The 21,176-nt window shown below is 40.7% G+C and overlaps 2 protein-coding genes across 4 annotated transcripts; both read right to left on the reverse strand.

The window, feature by feature from the left end:
• Positions 1–437: 437 nt before the first annotated feature.
• On the reverse strand, positions 438–8,261 carry cmtr2 (cap methyltransferase 2). 3 transcript variants are annotated; one of them, XM_004543038.5, is made up of 3 exons: positions 8,190–8,261; positions 4,839–6,107; positions 438–2,608 (listed from the first exon to the last, which is right to left on the reverse strand). In XM_004543038.5, exons 2-3 carry the CDS (start codon positions 6,093–6,095, stop codon positions 1,559–1,561), a joined length of 2,307 nt encoding a protein of 768 aa, XP_004543095.1. In that variant the 5' UTR covers positions 6,096–6,107; positions 8,190–8,261; the 3' UTR covers positions 438–1,558. The 3 variants fall into 3 exon arrangements, with proteins under 3 accessions (XP_004543095.1, XP_076738882.1, XP_004543096.1); XM_076882767.1 differs by lacking the exon at positions 8,190–8,261 and adding an exon at positions 7,995–8,119; XM_004543039.5 differs by lacking the exon at positions 8,190–8,261 and adding an exon at positions 6,800–6,887.
• Positions 8,262–12,459: 4,198 nt separating this feature from the next.
• slc38a8b (solute carrier family 38 member 8b) lies at positions 12,460–21,049 on the reverse strand. The gene is made up of 10 exons (XM_014412010.2): positions 19,175–21,049; positions 18,034–18,232; positions 16,131–16,287; positions 15,951–16,052; positions 15,809–15,866; positions 15,313–15,427; positions 15,088–15,235; positions 14,800–15,002; positions 14,591–14,642; positions 12,460–14,147 (listed from the first exon to the last, which is right to left on the reverse strand). The coding sequence occupies exons 1-10, from the start codon at positions 19,361–19,363 to the stop codon at positions 14,045–14,047; spliced, it is 1,326 nt and encodes a 441-aa protein (XP_014267496.1). The 5' UTR covers positions 19,364–21,049; the 3' UTR covers positions 12,460–14,044.
• Positions 21,050–21,176: the final 127 nt, after the last annotated feature.

The following is a 21,176-nucleotide window of genomic DNA, read 5'->3' on the forward strand; positions in this document are numbered from 1 at the left end:
AGTGGTGTATTACATAGATATCCACCAATGGCTGAACAGATAAAGCAACAGCTACAATATGATGGTGGTGGAAGTGCTGCTTAGTCATTTGGGAGATACTCTGTTTCCACAAATGTTTGTACATCACAAACAATTGCTGCACCTATTTCCTAACAAGCTATAAAGAAATGACAAGTAGTTTAAGAACTTTGCGCAGGACCGAGATCATGTTGATCTTTTGGATGCTCCTTTTTAAAGTTGGCTTCAAAAAACATCTGCCTATATCTCACTTTGTCCCCAGCATCAACCTTCTGTCACACCATGATCTCCATCCTAGAGAAGCACCATGTGTTGTTAACCTGGGTCTCAACCAATCAAGTATCAAAACCTCATTTATCCGAGCTTGGAACTAACTAAGTGTGAGCCATGAAACAACTGCCAGAACATTCTTCTTTTTTTATTTTTATTTAGTGTTTATTGAACCTTTTGTGAAAAAAACATTAATTTGCATATATAAAATTTCATTTTTATCATACATTTTTTGCAATTTATTGCTTGAGAGTATTGTGGACTTTATTTTGGTTTTTCATTGGGAGAGAAAAAAGAAATCACACGGATGATGTATAAGTCTCAAAAACTCACAAAAGCTGTATGTATCAAATATGATACACATGACTAGACATTAAGGAGTTAATACACTAGTTGGGTTATCTTCAGACTTAAGTAAACTAGCATTCTTAAAGAAAAGAAAGCCTCCAAGTCCTTTTTTTAAAGCCACTTTTCTTTTTACATTATTTTTATAACAAAATATACTCCTAATTCAAATTATACTGAAAAAACAGAATAAACAAACTTAAAAGATGACAAATAAAACAAATCCCACAACACTCCCCCCTCCAGCTGTACAGAGCATGACAGATGGAACTTTTTTTCTGTCCGTTGACAGTACAAAGTTTTCCTCACTGGACACAAATGAAATTAACTGGAAACAGTAATCTGACGGAGAGCTGCATAAAAGATAAAAAGATACTCAACACAGTGGGATTAAACACCGTGTTGATGCAAAATAGCAGGCACTTCAGGCTCTCTGTGATGTCAACTCAAAACATCTGTGACCAACAGGAGGTTTGGTGCCGACAGCTGGACCGCTGTTTATTTAGCATCCTGAAATCCCTCTGAGACTTTGGTCATGGACATTTTCTGCTGATCAAGTACTGAAAGTAATTTGCATTTTTTGCCATGCCACGTTTGTGACTCCACTTGATAGATGTCTCACATGTGACTGCATCCATCAAGAGAAGTCTGATAAACGTCTTCTGACTGCCAGCGTCGGTTCGAGTTGAAGCACACTAAAGGATCTGAATATCTGGAGGTGTGTTGTAATAAATAAGTGAGAGGAGTGTAATGTTAAATCAGATGAGTTCATATCAACATGCAAAAGCGATTCGGTAACTAACTGCTGAAAGCTCATGCAGCTGAGCAGTCTGCTGATTCCATAAGCAAATAAACTGGACTGTAACATGATGAAACTGCTTCTGAAGCGAAAGAGTGTATACCACAGTGACAGCCCACCAAAGCGCTATGCCTGCATGAGCAGATGCAGCTTCCGTTGGATGATTTCAGAGTTCACGGTCCACAGGAAGTCAGTCAGTCCTCCAGTGAGCAGCTCCTCCATAGGAACAAACTGCAGCACCTGTCTGTCGCCTCCACCAGGCTCATTTTTACCCTCCTCATCTCTTAACAGCTGGCTCATGCTCTCCCAGACTTCAGTGAGAACCAGCAGCATTTGGGCAGCGGCTTCAGGGCAGAAGCCAACACACACCAGCACCGTCCCAAACCCTCCAGAGGGGGGAGGGCACTTGAAGGAGACGGAGCGAAAACATGCGTGCAGGCAGAGCACAACGGCTGCCGTGACACGGGTGAGAGCAGAAATCACAGGCAGCAGCAGGGCGTCCCCAGAGCTCAGGCTCTGCAGGGCAAACATAACACAACTTAAGAGCTGCCGCTGATACAGTGGCTCACCATCATGCAGCAACACCGAGCCTCTTTCAGGAAATGAAGGCTCTCCAGAAAATGTTAACACTAGATCCTCAGCTTGGCTATCAGAGATCCCCCAAACCGAGCAGCTGCCAAACACCAGACACTGCGTCTTCTTTTTGCCTCCTAAAGTGTCGGCTTTAAAGACACACTGGCCTGCAACCTCTGACAAAATGGAGGACGTGCAAACCGCATGGCAAGAGTCACAAGAAGTCACGTGGGTCCAATCTACAGCTGTGTCCATCAGTGCTTCGTTCAAGTGGTTTAACAACCCTCCATCACAGAACGGAGAGTTTTTGACTGCAGGCAGAGCAGTCCCCACAACAACATACCACGAATCCGCCTGACAGTTGGACAGGGGTCCCTCCAGCTTGCAGTCCTTCCCACTCTCCTCAGTCCAGTGTCTCTGTATCCAGGTGCCATGGCAACCCCTCTGAACACGCTCCCTCCAGCTTAAGGTCTGCAATTCCCTCCGCTCATTGAAGGAGCCAGTTTGCTTCTTCTGTCCCAGAGGCCGTCCGGCTGACACGCTGCAGCAGGCAGGAATCACGGTGTTACGAGAAATCCATCGACTTCGCGGGAGAAAGCACACCTGCACACAGAAAGACGTGATCAGATTTAGACTTCTGGGAGCATCACACTAGTGTTGGGTCAGAGTATCATGTTTTTTAAAAAAAGGCTACATTTGGATTTAAAATGAATTTCAGATTTTTGCTGTAATTTGTAAATTGTTTCTTAAATAAAAGTTGCAGCCTAACCGGATGACTAACCTAAAAAGAATGAAATTGAAAATTAAAATATAGAATGAGTATTCAAGCCATCTTAAATATGGATTTCTTTCAAATTTCTTACAGCACTATCATGTTGCTTGCACAATACGGAAAATATTGGAAAAAACATTTTAGAAAAGAAGACTATTTTAAAATGACAGGAAGAACTATTTTTTTTATACACGTTAAGAGCCTGAATGTGTAAACGCTTCTATGAACAGGCTCTGAAACTCACACATTCTCGTCCAGCTCCGTAAGTCTGACTCAAAGTGCTAAATGTATGTGAGACCGCATCATAAAAACGCACACACACACTTTTTTGTTTTGCTGTCTTTAACTTTTTTCTTGCACAGTTTTGTATCACTGCAGTAACTCCCTTTGGGGAAAATGTAGTTCCAGTTGAAGTGTGCGCATTCCCAAGCGGACTGAAAAATGAAGCCAACACAGAAACACCAAAAACCAAACTTTTCTAACTGCCACTCGAGGCTGACTCCCCAAGGACTCACGCATTAAGATTTGTGAATTTACAGGGTTCGGATGCATGTTTGCAGCCTGGTTTTGGCCTCTCCGGGAATCAATCCAACCTCACTCCGAGATAAAAACTGCAAGTCATTCTTTTATGTGTAAAGCGACATCAAGCTTCATTATATCAATGCTTGTCTATCTTTGCAAAATAAAATGTATTACACACACCTGAGTTTACTTAATTGGAATTACAGCTCATTTAAATCTCATTCCAGGTAAGTTTGAGAGTCATCTGGCTGCTGCACTTGTTGGTGCACTTGCTCACACACACATCGGTCACAAATGAAACAAGCAAAATAATATTAATAATAATTAGCTGAAGCAGTGTTCATTTTGTTGACCAGCAATTTTCGTCAGTGACATTTTTTTCCTCACGAAAACAAGACAATAACTAAAAGCTAATGCAGAAGGACGAAAACTATGATGACACTTTGGTCAACAAACAAAAACAAGATGAAAATATTCTGGAAAGGCGTGATCCGATCAGAAGTAATTAAGTTGTGTAGAAGTGCAGAACGAGTTTGGAAGTGATTCACATTTCTCATAAAAAATGTCGAGAGGAAGAAAAAAAAAAAAACAACACATTTCGCATTTGACATTGTGGAAAATTCTCCCCGATGACAACACAAACCTTTTCACTGTGTATTTTAGTCAACTTTACATTTAGTCTACCACAATTTTATGATATTTAGTTGACTAAAACTAAACTTAAACTAAAGGAAGATACCTAAATTATAACTAAAAGTAAATCAAAGTAAACTCTGAGTTGAAGACGTTATGTTTCCATAAGAGCAATGAAAGGCCGAATGTGAGAGAACAAGAAAGCATGGCTGTCATCAGAGCTTTTCACTTGCATCGACTCTCATTTGGAAACAAAGAAAAGCTGCTGTTGCTGAGCAGTGATTTGCCAAACATATAACAACATACATGTGTACTGAACAGTCTTGAGTTTTCATCTGCATCCCACCATAGTTTGACCTTAAATTTTGAAATAACTAATCCTGAAATTATGCTTTAAAGTTTAAAGTGAGGGCGTGGCTGCCTGGAGTGACAGGTGTGCTGACGTAGTTGAGTTTATTTCTCTGTTAGGCTTCTCAAGGACTCAGGGGGCTTTTTAATATCATAAAAGTTATTACCAAAGAAATTATGAAATTAGGGAAAGGGGCATAAATGTCTCTGTAAATTTATGAAATTTGTCCAACAGTTGGAGAAATTTCACCCTCAGGGCTCAGTGAATGTTTAAACATAAATTTACAGCAATCGATGGAAAATGTTTCTTAAGTTTTGTTTTGTTTTTTTGTATCCCGACCAAACTGGTGGAACGACTAACCCTCATCACCTTTTCTAGAGCCATGATTGAGTATAGCCAGTAGTCAAGCCAAATTTTAGGCTAAATTGTGGGCACAACATTATTACAGCACTCTTAAATCCTTCGAATCCTAATTAACTTTCATAAAAGCTCCCAAACCTCTGCTAGCTGGATATTTAGGTTTGTATCAGCTCAGTTTTCATCTTAAAGCATCTTACCTGGAAGCGCCGTAGGTACTCCTGAGCCACACAGTCCCTAATGTGGTCAAGCCTCTGCCTCTGCTCTGCGCTCATACCTTTAAACAGTTGCAGGTTCTCTGATATCGTCTCTACCTGCAGGGTGTGGAAGTATGAACACACTTCCACATGCTGGCTCATGAACGACTCCGGGATTACAGAATTCTGGAAAAGTGCCTCCCTGTCGGCTAGATGTGATCCATAATTACGAATCAGTTTTGAGAGCAGAGGCCTCACAGCCTCCTTGTTGTCATAGTTCAGACACACAACATACACCTCAGAGTTTCCTGCTTTGCTGGTGGCGGGTTTGAAGACAGTGACAGACTGAAAACAGCAGTTCAGCAGGTAGAGCAAGCAGACGGACGAGTGTTCGTACAGGGTGAACATTTTTAGTACAAAGGAGCCGCCGGGGCTCAGGAGCAGCAGAGCAGCTGTGGCCTCGCAGTAATGTAGTGACGCCACCAGCGCCTCCTGCTCGTCGGGGTTCTCCTGACAGTCAAAGCTTCCATCTGCCGTCACCAAATCAATCCTCCGCATGTTAGACACAAAGGTCTGCAGATCCAGCAAATATTGCTGGATCATGATGTTCCCTGTGTTGTCTGTGCCGAAGAACCACCAGGGCAGCGTGTTAGCAATTAATCGATCATCTGCGATGGTTGTGTTTCCCCCGTTGGCCTCGTGGTACGGGTTGAGGGTGTTAGCAACCCAGTTCCAGTCACAGTATCGTGTGGCCTCACTGGTTTTGAGGTAGTGGTTGAGAGCGGTTATGAAGGCCCCCGGTGCCTCACACAGATGGACCGTGTTCAGCTCTCCGTTTTGAAGAGCCTCGTTTGGAAGAAGTTTAAAGGTTCCCAGGATTTCGTAGAACTTACACCACGCCTGAGTGCAGATCTCTGCGTTGGCAGCAGACCGGACGGCACCGATCACCTTCCCGGCCCGATTGGTGGAGCTGGTGTGCTGATGCCACACCTGTACATTTTTGTCACTGAGCTGGTTCTTCACGTCATTCAGCGAAACCTTCAGGGCCTGCAGACGGCAGTGCTGTTCCGGTGCGTGTCTGAGAGCAATGTTCGGGTCAGGAATGCACCACTCAGACCCACTGGATGGTTTCACATACGTTCTAACTTTGCTAAAAAGACCTTGCATCTCAGCCAGAGTTTCAGGGTCAGGTGCCACCATGTTGTTAAAATGTTGCTGCTGCTTGCCAACTTTCCTCCTGGTCCCATTGCCTGTGCTCATCCTCCACACTTCCTGTGGGGGAAAAAAGAAGGGTAACTGACTGATTAAAAAGCCAACCTGCTTCATCGGTTTTGACAGAAAGTTCAATATAATCAGGCCTTCTTTGCACTATCTTGCTTCCTAAAAGCTGAAAACCCAGTCAAAGATTAGAGTTATTATAAAGAGAACAGGTGTTTATCCACTTTTTGTGCTAAACCAGGTTTTATATTCAAGCTGTGAGCACAGTCATTCTCTAATTTGAATCTTCTTCTACATAAAATTGATCAGTTGAGCACCGCCTGTTCCAATAATGACCCTCTGAGATGGGTGATAGATATAACTGCAAGTTTAAAGACTATTGCTGCAAATTAGACTAGAAAGTAATGTAGAGTTTACCTAAGCAGAGTGCTACGAACAAGGGGATGCAAAGTCTGCAAACATGTTGTGCATAGCTGTGCCCAGGCTGAATGCTGATTGGTTGAAAAGTGGGCTAGAGCAGGCCAAACTGAAGCTAATTTGTAGACATCGTGCTGTGGGCGTCAACTTTAGCACTGTTCACACAAATTAATTTTCTGCTCAATCTGTGATGTAGTGAGCCGTGTGAAACACTATAATGGGATACTCAAATAAATTCACCAACCCGTGTAAGTATTGAGCATTTTATTTAATGCCTTTAAAATTATTTACAGTCAGAATTAAATTACCAAAGCTAATGTTTTACTCACGAGCGCACACGATTTAGATCACAGCGCCGGGCTGGAGGAGGTACTTCTGGGTCAGTCTTAATGAGTCTGGAGTGACTCAGTGATGAACAATGTTTGCTAATCACAGTATATTAATCTGTTATTTGTCATGAATCACACCGATAAACTGCTGTGCATGAAAGTCAGCTGTTCCGCTCAGTATTTGTAAACACTTCAGTTACGGTTAACGTAAACTAGACGGAAAACCAGCTTGTTACTTTTAGCCCTCCGTCACTGATGACATGATGTGTGGATTTGTTTCTTTCTCTGTTATCAGAGTACTCAAAAATTATGGATGAATTTGTATGATTTGTTTGTTTTGTCTGTCTTTGTTTTTTCCCAATTTAAGATTACATTTTGCACTTGATTCTGGTTCTGGATCGGAAATTTTGGAAGGGTTCTTTATTATGTGTGAGAGAATCTCAGCCTTGGCTGAAGTATGCAGTCCCCGGCTGCTCTTGATTTTCCATACAAGAAACCGGGAAGGAGATTAAACGGCCACGACAAGCATTTAGAAAATGAAAAATAAAACTAAGTGCTGTGACTCTAAACTTAAAAATCATAGCTGAATCCAAATAAACTAATTAACACTCTTTTTGCTTTAGGTACATGATACTTATAATAAATAATGAAATAGATAAATGAATAAAGATACGTTCAACAGAGAAACCATGAACGATTCATACTCACAGCCACTTTATAAAGGTACAATTATTCAACTGTCTGTTACCACAAATGTCTAATTAGCCAATGACGAGGAAGAAATGTGATTTAAGTGACTTTGAACGTGACATGATTGTTGGTGGCAGACGGGCTGGTCTGATCATTTCTGCTGCTATGCTGGGATTTTTACACACATCCATTTCAAGGGTTTACTGAGAATAGTCTAAAAAAAGAAAGAATCTCCAGTAGTTTTATATGACAATAAAGTTCACTGTACTGAACTCTTTTAAAGCATCTTTGGGATGTGCAGCAACTATTTGATGCTATCATGTCAATATGGACCAAATCTCTGTTTCAGGCTCATGCCATCCTTATCTTTAAAAAATATGAAATGAAATGAGAAATTCTGACAACACTGGGATTATTGAGTGTGTAAATAAACCTGCGAGCACGCGTTACGGAAAACAATCTTTACACAGCTGTGTGTTTAGGGCTTTATGAGTACTGAGCAGACCTCTGCGTGATAAACTGGATGCTAAATGGGACACTTCCTACGGAATCGAAGAGAGTCCGGGTTGTGTCTCTTCGGAAACATTGAATCTTCTCTCACAGCGTGTTCAGACCTTTAAGTCTTTGAGGAAGAAGGAAAGATGTTTCTATAACGCTACTGTATAACAGAGACAACAGACAACTCTGAGCAGAAACTCACCCAACTGCTGATGTTGTTGTCCGGAAGAGGAACCTGCGGGTCACGTGATATACAAGATCCCGCGCATGCGTGAAGCCGAGTGGGTGGGGTTCTTTCTTAAAGGAGTATGCCGCATAAATTTGGTGGTGAGATTGTTTTTAAACTTCACCAACATTATCATTCAAAAAGAGTTTATTATATATGCTGCTCAAAAAAAATAAAGGAGCACTTAAAAAAACAAAATCAGAGTATAGCATCAAGATAAACCTGTAGGTTGTTGATCTGCTCAGTTAAGTTGAAGTTTTAGATGTTGGAGGCCACTGACATTTTTTCCTTCTCATCCTTTCTGGCTGTTTTTTTTTTTTGCTAGTAGTTTTTTTTTTAAGCGAGGGTCAGTGTCTCTATTGGTAGAATGAGCTGGACCCTACATAGGTTGCACAGATAGTCCAACTCCTCCAGGATGGCACATCAATATGTGTTTCCACATAGATAATATGTGGAATAAATACATAATATAATATACATAAGAGGATGACTGGTGAAATCAGAGTCTCTGACCCAACAGTGAACTTGTTGGATTTGGATTTGCATGCATCTTTTCAGCCAAATTACTCACAGCGACCCGATCTGTGTCATCATGTTATATAATTATTAGAGCTCATTCAAGTGTAAGCTGATAAAACCTGAATTTTAAAATATTGTGTTTTAATGCCATGTTTGCAAGGACTTTTTATCCTGTTTGTATCTCTGATTGCTTTTCCTTCTTTACAGTCTCCTTACATATGTTTCATATACGGCGTATGCAAAGTAAAAAAATATGTGACTAACTAAAAACAGGACACTCACAGAGGAAGTCTCATTCATAAATAATGGCCCTTTGGGATATCCAAGTGCAATTAGCATTCCAAAAATAGTGGGCACCAGTGTTTTGTTATCCAATTTAGTGCAATAACAGTGACACCTTCTCTAATATTAATTAATATTAATGCGTGCATTGTAGTTACCTTTTCCCACCAGTTCAAGTACACTGCAGTCTGTCAAACCTTTTCAGATGAAGGAAATCAGAGAGGGAGTTTGGGGAAGAGGAGGTGAATGAAGGGCTTGTTTTAAGATGCAGTTATGCATTGTGATAATTAATAGTCCAAGTTCACAAATGATTTAAAGATTACTTTTAAAACTGTGAAGAGAACTAAGCTTATGTTTACTGTTTATTCATTGTTTTGTCTTATTAGGCTGTGAAACACAGACATATCAGGATGTCCTTTTTAAATATGACTAAAGCTATTTATTTTATAACCTTGGTTCTTCAATCCAGAAGATTATAGTTTTGCACTAACCATACTAGTCAAGTAGTTTTGTAACATGCACATGTAAAATAATTTATTTAGTACTGTACATCTCTGGAACTGCAGTAGATCAGTGAGCACTGAAGATTAGTCTTAGATTAGTCCTGTGAATGATTTGTCCTGTGAATTTCTAAGTGCACATTTACTGTTTCCATAGGAATTAAGAGGTTAAGTAGAAGCCCAGGGCTGCTAATCAAATGTACTTGATTAATTGATCATTAGCAAGCATGAGCACCTCTTATAAAAGCTTTTTATCTGGTCCAGAGCAACAAACATCAGTGTTACAGTCTTCCCTGGAGTGGACATCCCAGCAAATTCACCTTAACGTCAAAACAGTGCACAAAAACCCAAGAGCTACATCTCAGACTCCACCAAAACAAAACCTTTGCTCATCCACTGACTTTGTCCTTTTAAGTTGTCCCATGGACCCATGGTTGCTTCTGTCAAGCTAAAATGGGATGTGCAGCATTCAGAGTGCAGCTCACCTCAAACTTACATGATGTAAACAAAAATGGAATAAACCAGCACTGTGCACAAGTTTTGACAAATGTTGCTGGTCACTTGTCCCTAGCAGAGGTGTGGCTGACAGCAGTGCACTGCTGGATCAACATCTGCCTGCACAGGAATCTTACAATGATGAGCTGCAAGAAGCTCCCAGAAACCACAGGACATCAGCAGAGATCTGAGCTGTTTTTGTTGTAGACAGAACCACACAATGCTAATCAGGTGGTTTTAATGCAGGAACTGATCAGTGTAGTGTATAATGTATACAGTCTCTAACATGATAACCTATGAATTAAAGTAGATACTCTCTAAAGTATTTATATGTAAATGCTTTATTGGACAGGAATAAAATGATTGTGCTTTTTGCACACAAATAGGATGCAGTGCTATTGTGAACTGATGCACACACAAGGTGACACTGGCCTCTCCTTCACCTGAGCTCATTGCTACTGCAGCGATTATACCACAGAGTTCGGCCTGGAGGTTAAATATCTGCTGTCATCACTTCAGTAAAGACCGAGCAGCAAAATGATGAAAACACGTTATCTCCATTGTGATGATCTCAGCCTGCTAGCAATAAACACCATGCATAAAAAGGTCATACAAGTACTGCGTTCAGCTATGTTACGCATGCAGCACGCTGTCAGCTGCAGACAGTCAAAACAGTAAAAGCAACACAGACAGAAAACTGACATCTGCAAAGTGAGCAGAGACAAAATCTTCTTTTTTTAAAAAAAAAAATTCTGAACACAAAAGAAATGCAGATTTCAATCAGTGTGACAGTGAAGGACCACACACACACACACACACACACACACACACACACACACACACACAAATGCAGACACAGAAATAATATGCATCCATCCGTTCTCATTCAGGCCTTCTGCTGACACTCTTATCAGGAAGAATTAAGCGTTTAAAGAGATGTCGCCCACAAATTGTCGTTTAATTAATCAACAGTGGAGATACAAGCAATCTTTCAGTTAGAAAGAAGCTTCAGGGGACAACATAGTAATGAGGGTTGGAAATTATCTTTAAAAGTAAGGGGGGAAATAAAAAAGATAGTCTCATGTAAAGAATAAGTAATGATTTTTAATGAAGCTGGCAGCATCACACTAGACACAGAAATGTCAGTACATTCATCAGATAGGTTTGACTGTCATGGTGCACAGATAATTTTAATGACTTTTGGTGAAATCTTGAAATCTTGGTCATTTTCACTTGTCTAGAAAAATGTTGTGTCTATTAGCACCAACCAGCAGAAGGCTGATACTGGACTGTGATTGGTGTTGATGGGTAGGGGACGTTCAAGTTCATTTCAACTGGTCATTAATGTAAGTGAACCAATCACATGCCAGCAACTCAGTGCATTTAGGCACCGCAGCATTGCGCTGATGACCCGCTGAGCATCGGAATGAGGTAAGATAAGATAAGATAAGATAAGATAAGATAAGATAAGATAAGATAAGATAACCTTTATTAGTCCCACACGTGGGAAATTTGTTTTGTCACAGCAGGAGTGGTGAAGGTCAAAGGTGATTTGAATGTGACTTTGAATGTGACCTGTGTGTAAACTGCTGATCCACTGGCATTTTCTCATACAACCATCTCTATGGTCTACAGAGGTTGTTCTGAAAAAGAGAAAACAACAACAAGAACTCTAATGACCATAACCAAGATATGCAGATGAGCATCTCTGAACACATAGTATGTCACAACTTGAAGCAAATGGGCTACAGCAGCAGAAGACCACACTGGGTACCACTCCTGTCAGCTAACAACAGGAAGCTGAGGCTACAGTTCACACAGGATCACCAAAATCATTAGATTAGAAGATTCAAAAATGTTTCCTGTTCTGAGTCTTTCTTTCATTCAGATGGTAGGGTTAAAATTTGGTATAAACATGAAAGGGTGGAATCCATCCTTGCTTATTCCCAGGATCTACATCACATCTGACCAGTCACATTGTTATGATGTCACAACTTTGTGACTTGGGAAAAAACCTGCCGATCTACACTCAGGAAGAAAATCTAAAAAACAGGGGCAGTTAGGGTTTCAGTTTTGTATGCAGTGTTTCCACATAGCAAAACTATGACATCACTACAATGTGAATAGTCACTTGCAATGTTGAACCAAAACTAATGTTCCTGAATCAACATTAGTTTTGTTGATTCAGGAACAGCAACAACACAACAATAGAAGGTGTACCTAATAACGTGAGTTTTCTGGTTGATTTGTGCATTTGTTTGTTTGTTTTTTATTTCAATAGCATGAAAATGTATGTGTTAAATCGTCTAAGGAGCTTGGAAAGAAAAGCATCTGGACTTCTTTAAGTTGATTGAAGACGTTTCACCTCTCATCCGAGAAGCTGAGAGGTGAAACGTCTTCAAGCAACTTAAAGAAGTCCAGACGCTTTTCTTTCCAAGCTCCTTAGACTATCCTTTATGCCCAAACAGACGAGCCAATAATATTCCAATTGTTCTTAACCATTAGCTGTGTTTAATGAGTATTAGCAATGTTAGCATGCTAATTCACTAAACTGATGAAAACAGGTGAGCGTGACTGCTTTGAGGATTGTGATGTTAACCTTTAAGTCACAGCAGTGCTGATCCTGCTCCAACACTGAGTCAGAAATCGGGCTTCAACATCTTTACGTGGGTGCTGGGCAATAGTGAGGGTTGACTGAGTGGGTGAGTGAAGTGCTGCTGTGACTGAAACATCTGTTTCATCCATTTCACATGTTTGTTGCTTCAAATTTGGCAAAGCTGCAGGTGAAGATTTTTGTAACAATTTATAGCCTTATGATAAGGAGACTTATTGTACACTCCTCTTATCCATGGAGCTCAAAGATTTTCATTTTGGCCAATTTTAAACTTCCACCTTTAGACTTAATAACTACAGAAACTACCAGCAAGCTTGTCTTACTGGCTTTACCTATTAAGTTGCCTGCATAAATGTAATGACAGAGAATGACTGCAAGATTTAAGCAGTTTACTTGATTTTCACCCTTTTTTCCTTGAAAATGGTCATTTTTCCAGCAGGTTGGGCAAAACACAAGAAAAGCATCACATTATGAGGGTTTTCCTTAAGGACATCAATAGCAAACATCTATAATATTCATGAGGAACTGCTGTGTTCCTTTTTTTAAAAATTTAAATGAAAGTTATTTAAATGTTGTATGTTCAGACAGATAAGTTCTGGATTACTGCAAAGTCAGCATGGCTCATTTTGCTTTTAAATCAGACGCCTCCAGACTCCAGATAAAACACCCAATTTTCCAGATGTAGTGTAAACTATTACTCACTCGTGCACTGACACACGTGTGTGAGCACGTGAACGCTTCCAGGCAGCATCCTATTACTCTTTTAAGTTTGAAGTCCATAAACAATAAACAGCTATATTCAGCACACCTCAGCCATCACCCTGTGCTCAGTGAAAGCAGCAGATTTATATCGCCGCTGGGATTAAGGCAGTGTGGAGTTTAGAAATGGTGCGACAAGATAAGGAACAAACACTTAAGAGAAAGGAAAAAAACAAGTCTTCAGTCAGTTTATCATCCTGTAAATGCAAAAGTACATTTCAGGGACAATGAGTCCATCTGTTTATGCTGAAAAGGCTCAGCGGGCTCAGACAAGCCATTATCGCTGTGGCCAAAATAAGCATGATAAGAAAACAGCTTCATCTTATCTGTGTTGTCACTATGCAGTTCCACATATACAGCATGTGAATGAAAAAATATACAGAGAGAGGCACTTCCTAAATGGTGCAATGCTGCCCCCTGGCAGTGCTTAAACATAAACAAGGGCTCAGACAGATGAGATGTTTCACTGATGCTTCACCAGGCAGTCAAATATTATAGTCAATATTCATCACATCACATAAGAAACCATTCAGACACTGTCAACCTAAATTAAGGCCACAGACAGTCAAATAAGAGTCACACATACCCCTAAAAACCTTCTTTAAAAATGCAACATTCATCTCCCTGAGAGAAAAAGAGAGAGTTTATCTAGTTCTGAAAGTTCAAAATTTGCGGAAAACCTCCATGACAGCGAGGGTCGTGCTCTGTCCAAAGATGAATGCTCCAACTACAATCGTTATGACTCCCCAAGCTGTTAAAATCGCCCTGAAATGATAAAAATGCAATCAGGTGATCGGGAGCATCAAGTGACAGATCAGTGCAACAGCAATAAAAGAAAAACAGAAAATTCAGAAGCATTTATCAGTCTGTCCTTTAGCCAGAAATCCTTCACTTCTGAGACACTGGATCAAATTTACTGTGCAAATAAAAGCCCAGAGAGGGAGACATTACCTCACAGCCATTTCTGCTGTCTGTTACTGAATCTAAGAGTCATGCAAAATAAATTCACAATATTTCCTGAAAAATCTCCAGGAAGTAAAAATTTCCACATAAAATACTGTCTAACATACATTTATTCTTTAAACATTTGTCTACCTGTACAAACTGTTGCATGTTCAGCATGTTCCATTTATTTGGATACACTGATTTGAATAGAGATACTAGCTGAATGAATTAGAATAATACATGGATTGTTTCTGTCTGCTCACCTGACTCTTGAAGAGATGTTCTCAGTTTGCATGGTGAACACTAAGCAAAGACCTGCAACACACAAAAACACACCACACAAGGGCCTGGGTTACAACGACGTCCTTGTACACCTTTCTCTTATTTTTGTATTGATTGTATATGATAATAAAGGGCTAAATATGTCATTACAAAACAATAAAAGTCACATTAAAGTGAATGTTGCTGCTACCAGGAAATATAAAGATGAAGAAGGCGCTGATTCCACCAATGATGCTGATGACGTCGCTCATGTCAGGTACAAACATGGCAATGACAAGCGTGAAGGTGATCCAGGCCACCGTGAGAACAACTCTACAGCGATTCTCAAACGAATGAGTGACAATTCCCCGGTAATGTCTGCGAACTCGTAACATCAGGTTCAGAATGACTGACCTGTTCCACACACAGAAACACAACATGGCAGTAAGCATGCTCAGAGTCAGAAAATTAAAAACATCTCCACCCTGGTGAGACTTACCTCCCGAGAAGAAGAATAATTGGGTAGATGGTGATAATTGATATTCCGAAAAGTAGCCTGGAAACGATCATGACCACATCATTTCCTGGATATGACATCAAAATATCTGAGGCTACGTCTTCTCCAAATGTCAAGAAGCCGTACACACCTGGAGAGGAAGAGAGCGGGTTTGATAGAGAGCTGCCAAATAAGCAGATAATACGCTTGTTTTGGGAGGGGACTCACCAGTTAGAGTGTAAATGAGCAAGCAGAAAAGCATGGAGAGCACAGAAATGACCGCCCAGTGGGAGATCTTCTGGTTCTCCATGCTACTGTAGATCGCTATACAGGCTTCATGGCACTGCAAACACACACAAGCACACTGTCAGAATATTTGAATAAAATCCAGGCTGTCTTTTGATGATGCTGAACAGTGAGTTCATTTTAGCATGACACAAATGTAAACATCCTTACTGGAGATGACAGGGAAGCATATACATATATATAATTATAAATAATAAAACCAATCGGGAAAATTTGTTTTTATAGTTTCTGGTAAATAATCTTGATTTCAGTAAGTGTGACACCCTCCTGTTTATCTCCTCATTCTTTAAAATATATATAAAGACTTAAGGCAGGGGTGCAATCTGCTAGGTATACCTAATAAATTGGCTATTAGACTGTATTATATAAAGGGAACATTAGGAAGTGAACAGTTAAAGATGTCCAAAAACAATCCTACCTGAAAGCCAAAGCAAATGGTCGGTACAACACTAAACATCGATGCCCATGAACTCACACTGAAAGACACAGATACATGTTCAGTAAGGTCGCACACGACAGGAACTTATCATAAGGATATGCATGCATTCGGATTTACTGACCTTTGGCTGTGGTCTGGAGTTATGACTGCGTGACTGTCCATCAGGTAATATTTTACAATCACTGCCACACACAGATATGTAGCAGCCAGCGTCCCCAGCACACTGACACAAAGAGAGACGATGAACTCGCGTAAACATTTACACTGTGAGTCAGGCTGAACACAGGTTAGTGCTGCTTACCTTGTGTATTTCTGGATGCCGATTTCTTTTGGGATGGACAGTGGTAGGATGATTACAAGGCACATGACGAAGAGGGCAAATCGTTGGTCTGTGTACCAGTGGTAGGGCATTCCTGCCTCGCTCGATCCCGTAACTGTCTCATAGAGAGAAATACACACTGGAGACAAAAAAGCGAGAGAAGTTCACAATATTTATCTACTGCAACATGAAAAGCATCAGTAAGCAGGACAACAGGGAGCAAGAACTGTCAAATCCTATAAGATTTAATGGGTCTAGTTGACTAGATTTACAAAACAGTCACACAAATTTTGCTTTTTCCTTTGTGATTTTTTTTATGGCAAGATATCAGTTTTTAAAGTCAGTGGATCAACACACAGAAAGATGAGGCGTCCTGTGAATTTGTTTCAGCCATTTGTCACTAATCATGCAGAATCTCTGATTAAAATCAGGAGGCGTTTGGGGGATGGAGTGTGTTTGGAAATCCAATCAAATGATGTGTTTAAAATGGTAACAAAGCAAAAACACTAAAGGAGATTTGAAGGTTTTCAGATAGACAAAACACAACAGGAAAAAAATTAAAATGTGAGATATTCCTGCTCCCAGTCACATGTTTAGCCTAATGCAAGCTAGAATAGAAATTAAGGAGCAGGTGATCTGCAGTCTGTATTAGGTTGCATGGTTACAGGTTACAGGGAACGGCAGCTAAACTGATCAAACTCAGGTGATGACAAAATAATGTCAAATACTCTAGAAAGCAGTGTGAAAACAGAATTCTTACAGGCTTTCTTTTATCCATTTATTTAACCTGCTAAGGAAATAGAAAAGGTAACATTAAAAGTATTAAAAGTTGATAATTTGGGAGTTTTTAGTGCATCAGCAGAGCATTCAGTGCATCACACATTCTGCTGTAATGGGTAACCTTAACCTGCTATCCTGTTAAAACCCCTAAAAATGTTGGCCTTACAGCTAGAGGCTAAGTCAGTGGAGTGGCAGTATTTGTTTGTGCTCATGGTCTGCAACTCTAATGGTTTATTAATATGTGTATAGTTAATGTTAGCAGATATTTTATAAGTGACTTTGTTTCTTGTCATCTTTCCCTGCTGTACATGAACACACAGGTGCAAGGTTTTCATGGCTAGTTCTGGTTGTGAGTTCATGTGCAGGCAGATATTGGAAGGCTGCAAGTCTGGAGCTGAAACAGGACTTCACTGTGTTTGTTAATGGACCACTGACACCCATTCAGCCGTCTTTTTCTGGTCCAGGTCACAGGAGTGGAAGTCTAAGCAGACAGGGGGTGCTGGTCAGATCCTGGTCAGATGATCAAGCCACCTCCACTGGCTCTTTTAGACATAGAGAAGTAGCAGCTTTTCTCTGTAATGCCAGGAGCTGTACATTGTCTCTGCAGGGCCCCCTAAGACCACTGGACCACTGGGTAAGGTGTCAGACAAAGAGAGATTCAGAAAAGCCCCATGATGGTGCCCAGTGTTTAGTGCCTTGAACTGGTTTGGAGTCTAGTGAGAGGCTATGGTGGTCTGATCCCTGATTGCCATCACTGGCTTTAGGAGCGGTGATAAGATAACAATAAAGTTTTTATTTTATTCTCATTTTCCTAGTTAACTTTTCATTGGAAATGAGTTAAAAGGAAAGTTTGGGGTGTAATGTTTTCCTTTCCATCATATTGCATCTGAGAATACCTGTTACACACTTCCAAACTGTTGTCAGTGTCCTCTTTCTTGATATTTTGTTATTTCCAGCTGATACCAAGTAATGTCAGAGCAAAACAGAGAAAGCCATAGAAGAAAGCAAGAATTTGGTTACTGATTACCAAGGCACGGATGCCACAGGTGAAGCTGTTTCTCTTAAAGCTAAAGAAAGCAAAGAGGAAGGCAAAGGTCTCGCTCACATTTCTCCAGCTGATCCTGGACCACCACGAGGAAGGCAACACTTATCATGAAGAGGTTGAAGCAGAAACAGACTTCACAGAGTTTCCCCACGGCTCGTCCACACACTTCTCTCACCACGTCCTGATACGTCTTCTGTCTGCTGACAGATGACGCATAGCCGAGGACGACCAGGCCGCTGATGAGGAAAACCAGAGACACCTGAAGGGGCATCAAAGGGATCAGCTTAACGCTAATCTTCACTCACAGACCACAGTGATGATATCACAAACTATGAGACAACAAGGCTGTGGGTATAGGTGTTTAAAAAAAGACACCTGAAAGAAGAAACATGCAAAGAAAGAAAAATATGCCAAAGCCTACATGTTTAAAATATTCGGTCTTTCCAACCAGTAATCCAAAACACTCAGGTTAATAAGATCGATGTCAAAGTGAACACTCTCTCTTTCTCTCCTGGGGGAAACTGAGCACAGGGGAAATGAGATGAGGAAGAAGTAAGAGTAGACAGGTGGCTCACAGAATAAAACAGAAAGTAACTATTACAAACTAGACACACACATGCACAGCAGCTTAACACTCAGGGAAAGAACAAATCCCAGGACTCTGAAAAGTGCATCTCAGCATTTTTAACACTGCAGGAAATTAAATGATTAAACAATATCTGCGTGCAAGTTATAAGTTGCAGCTGCTGTAACCAAAGTGACCGTTACAACAACTGGTGTTAAAAATATAAAATATATAACAACAGTTACATGAGACAAAGATGTCAAGCTCTGTGCCCGCTGACCTCTTTGGCCCATTCTTGGAAAGCATGCAGTAATAAGTCCATGAGATACACACACACACTGCTTTTCCAGCAGTCAGATGCAGTGCACTGAAAGTTTAGATCTTCACCTAAAGTGGAAGCTTCATTAGAGCTCACGTGTTAAATCTATGCGTCTCTTTCACACCAAGGAGCCAGAGAGAGGGATGGTGAATCCATACTGAGCCCATGCAGGTTGTAGACCAACAGACAAAGTAACCTCTGGGGGAGGGGGACATATAAAACTGTTGAATTTTGACCTAAATTATTATGTTTCAATATTTTAGATGATTCTTTGTAAACAACACTAACTCCAGCAGCATGTTAGATCCTGTACTCACCAGCTCCACACTGACTGCAGTGGTGACTCCCCCTGCCTTCTGAAAGGCCCAGGGGAAGTTGAGCAGTCCGGCTCCCAGGGCAGACTTCAGCATGATGAACACCGCACCGAACGAGCCGAGCCGCGGGGGGTCCGCGTGAGATGCCGATCGGGCCAGCAGGCTGATGCTCTCCCGGGCCAGCTCCTCCATGATCCAGAACCAACACACAGACTCACAGAAACACCAGAAACTATTCTTGTGCACCCAGAAACCTGCAGTTCACGTGTTCGACTCCCTCTGTATCTCCAGAAGTAGTCTCAACCTGGTGAGCTGTAAACTGTGCCAATATATAGACCCACACACCCGCACACACACGACTAACATGGTCTAATTAGACTTTTCGACTATTAAAAATTTCACTCTGAGGTGAAAAATTTGACAGTAAGGTGAGCATGTTTACTTCTGCCCGCTCCGCCATCCCTTTATGTCTGTCTCTGATGCTTGCTGATGAAGAAGCCTAACTGAGCAGTGAGGCAAGTTTGATAAATGAAATCAAATCAAATATATGATGTTTCATCAAAGCTGACAAACTTGCAGTGACATCAGCAGACTGACCTGCTGAGTGTTTCCGGGAAGAAATATTCAACTAATTCCATTTTACTCTCTTGTTTCTTTCTATATAAACAGTCCCAGCGCATCTCACACTCGTTAAGGACAATAACACCCACCTCAGGGGGGAAATTGACAGAGAAATAAATACAATTGTTCATTTTATTCTTATTTCTTATTAATTTCACGCATTATGTACACAGATCATAGAGTTGGGGCCCGTTCTTCGTACCTCGCTAAGTAGGTTAGCTGGATTTGATTGTTGATGATTTCGCGTGATCTTGGATCGTTCGGTTCCCCGAAGCTCATCTGGGACTTGCTGCCATAGCAACAGAGCCGTAAGCGTAAACCTGCTCGGGAGCAGGTTTACTTTATGTAAACAGGATTAGATCGCGGCCACGCAGGTATGTCCGCTTCATTTATACGAAAGCAACAGCGATATTCCACCACTGTTTCACCATAAATAAAAAACATCAATGTAACTAAAGATAATGCAGCACCTGATCCATTTATTGATTCCATACAGATACATACAGGTCATTTCCTAAAAAAGGGAAATGTACTATTAACATTCTATTACATGTATGTGATTATTACAGATGTAATTCATATTTCAGAGTAGTAATTGTAAATTACTTCGTGTAATCAAGATGAGAGACCACGGCTATAAAAGCGAAGGTGGATTTGGGAAGCCTGTCGCAGCCATGTCCTGTCCGTATACGCGAGCCACCCATTGTGGAAGGTGCAAGATTGATAAGGAGAGTCCTCAGAATTCAGCGTATATTGCGGGATAGACAGGATCCTTTAGCTCAGCGCGACAGTGTGCTCATAGAGAGATATCGATATTCCCGTGAGGGTATTATTCACTTAACCAACTTGTTGACGAGGGGGTGCAGGACCACCACCTGTCTTTTTTTGCTCTGCCCTTTTCTTGGTTGCTGTTATGAACAAACAAACAGATTATTTCAGGGTCTCTTTCCAAGAGCCGAAAAGCAGTATAAGTGATAAATATTACCATTCTGTAGAATATTCTTATATTTCACTTTTACTTGTTCCCATGTTCTAGTGGGTCCTGTTGTGGCTCTAATGTGAAAGGGGATATAATATAACATAATATAATATAATGTAATATAATATTGGATAATATAGTGTAATATAATAAATCTACCCTACCGCCTACTGGTGTTGGCCAGAGGGGTCGATGGCGCGATACGGCAGCCTGGTTTCTGTCAGTCTGTCCCAGGGCAGCTGTGGCTACAACTGTAGCTGCCTCCACCAGTGTGTGAATGTGAGAGTGACTGAATTGTTTCTTTAAAAATATTTAAATTGAACTTAAATTGAGTTTGTTATGAATTGGGCAAATACATTTTTGCGTGTCTTCATTAATTAGTTGATTTATATTTAATTTCACCAG

The sequence above is a fragment of the Maylandia zebra genome, linkage group LG1 (assembly GCF_041146795.1).
Source record: "Maylandia zebra isolate NMK-2024a linkage group LG1, Mzebra_GT3a, whole genome shotgun sequence".
Taxonomy (NCBI): Eukaryota; Metazoa; Chordata; class Actinopteri; order Cichliformes; family Cichlidae; genus Maylandia; species Maylandia zebra.

Excerpts from the sequence above, each read along its gene's own strand:
- slc38a8b (XM_014412010.2), bottom strand. The coding sequence starts at position 19,363 with ATGGAGGAGCTGGCCCGGGAGAGCATCAGCCTGCTGGCCCGATCGGCA. Across the intron at positions 16,053-16,130 it reads GGCATCCAGAAATACACAAG|TGTGCTGGGGACGCTGGCTG; the intron begins GTAAGCAGCACT and ends TCTTTGTGTCAG. Across the intron at positions 15,003-15,087 it reads ATTATTCTTCTTCTCGGGAG|GTCAGTCATTCTGAACCTGA; the intron begins GTAAGTCTCACC and ends TGTGTGGAACAG.
- cmtr2 (XM_004543038.5), bottom strand. The coding sequence starts at position 6,095 with ATGAGCACAGGCAATGGGACCAGGAGGAAAGTTGGCAAGCAGCAGCAA. Across the intron at positions 2,609-4,838 it reads AGTACCTACGGCGCTTCCAG|GTGTGCTTTCTCCCGCGAAG; the intron begins GTAAGATGCTTT and ends TTCTGTGTGCAG.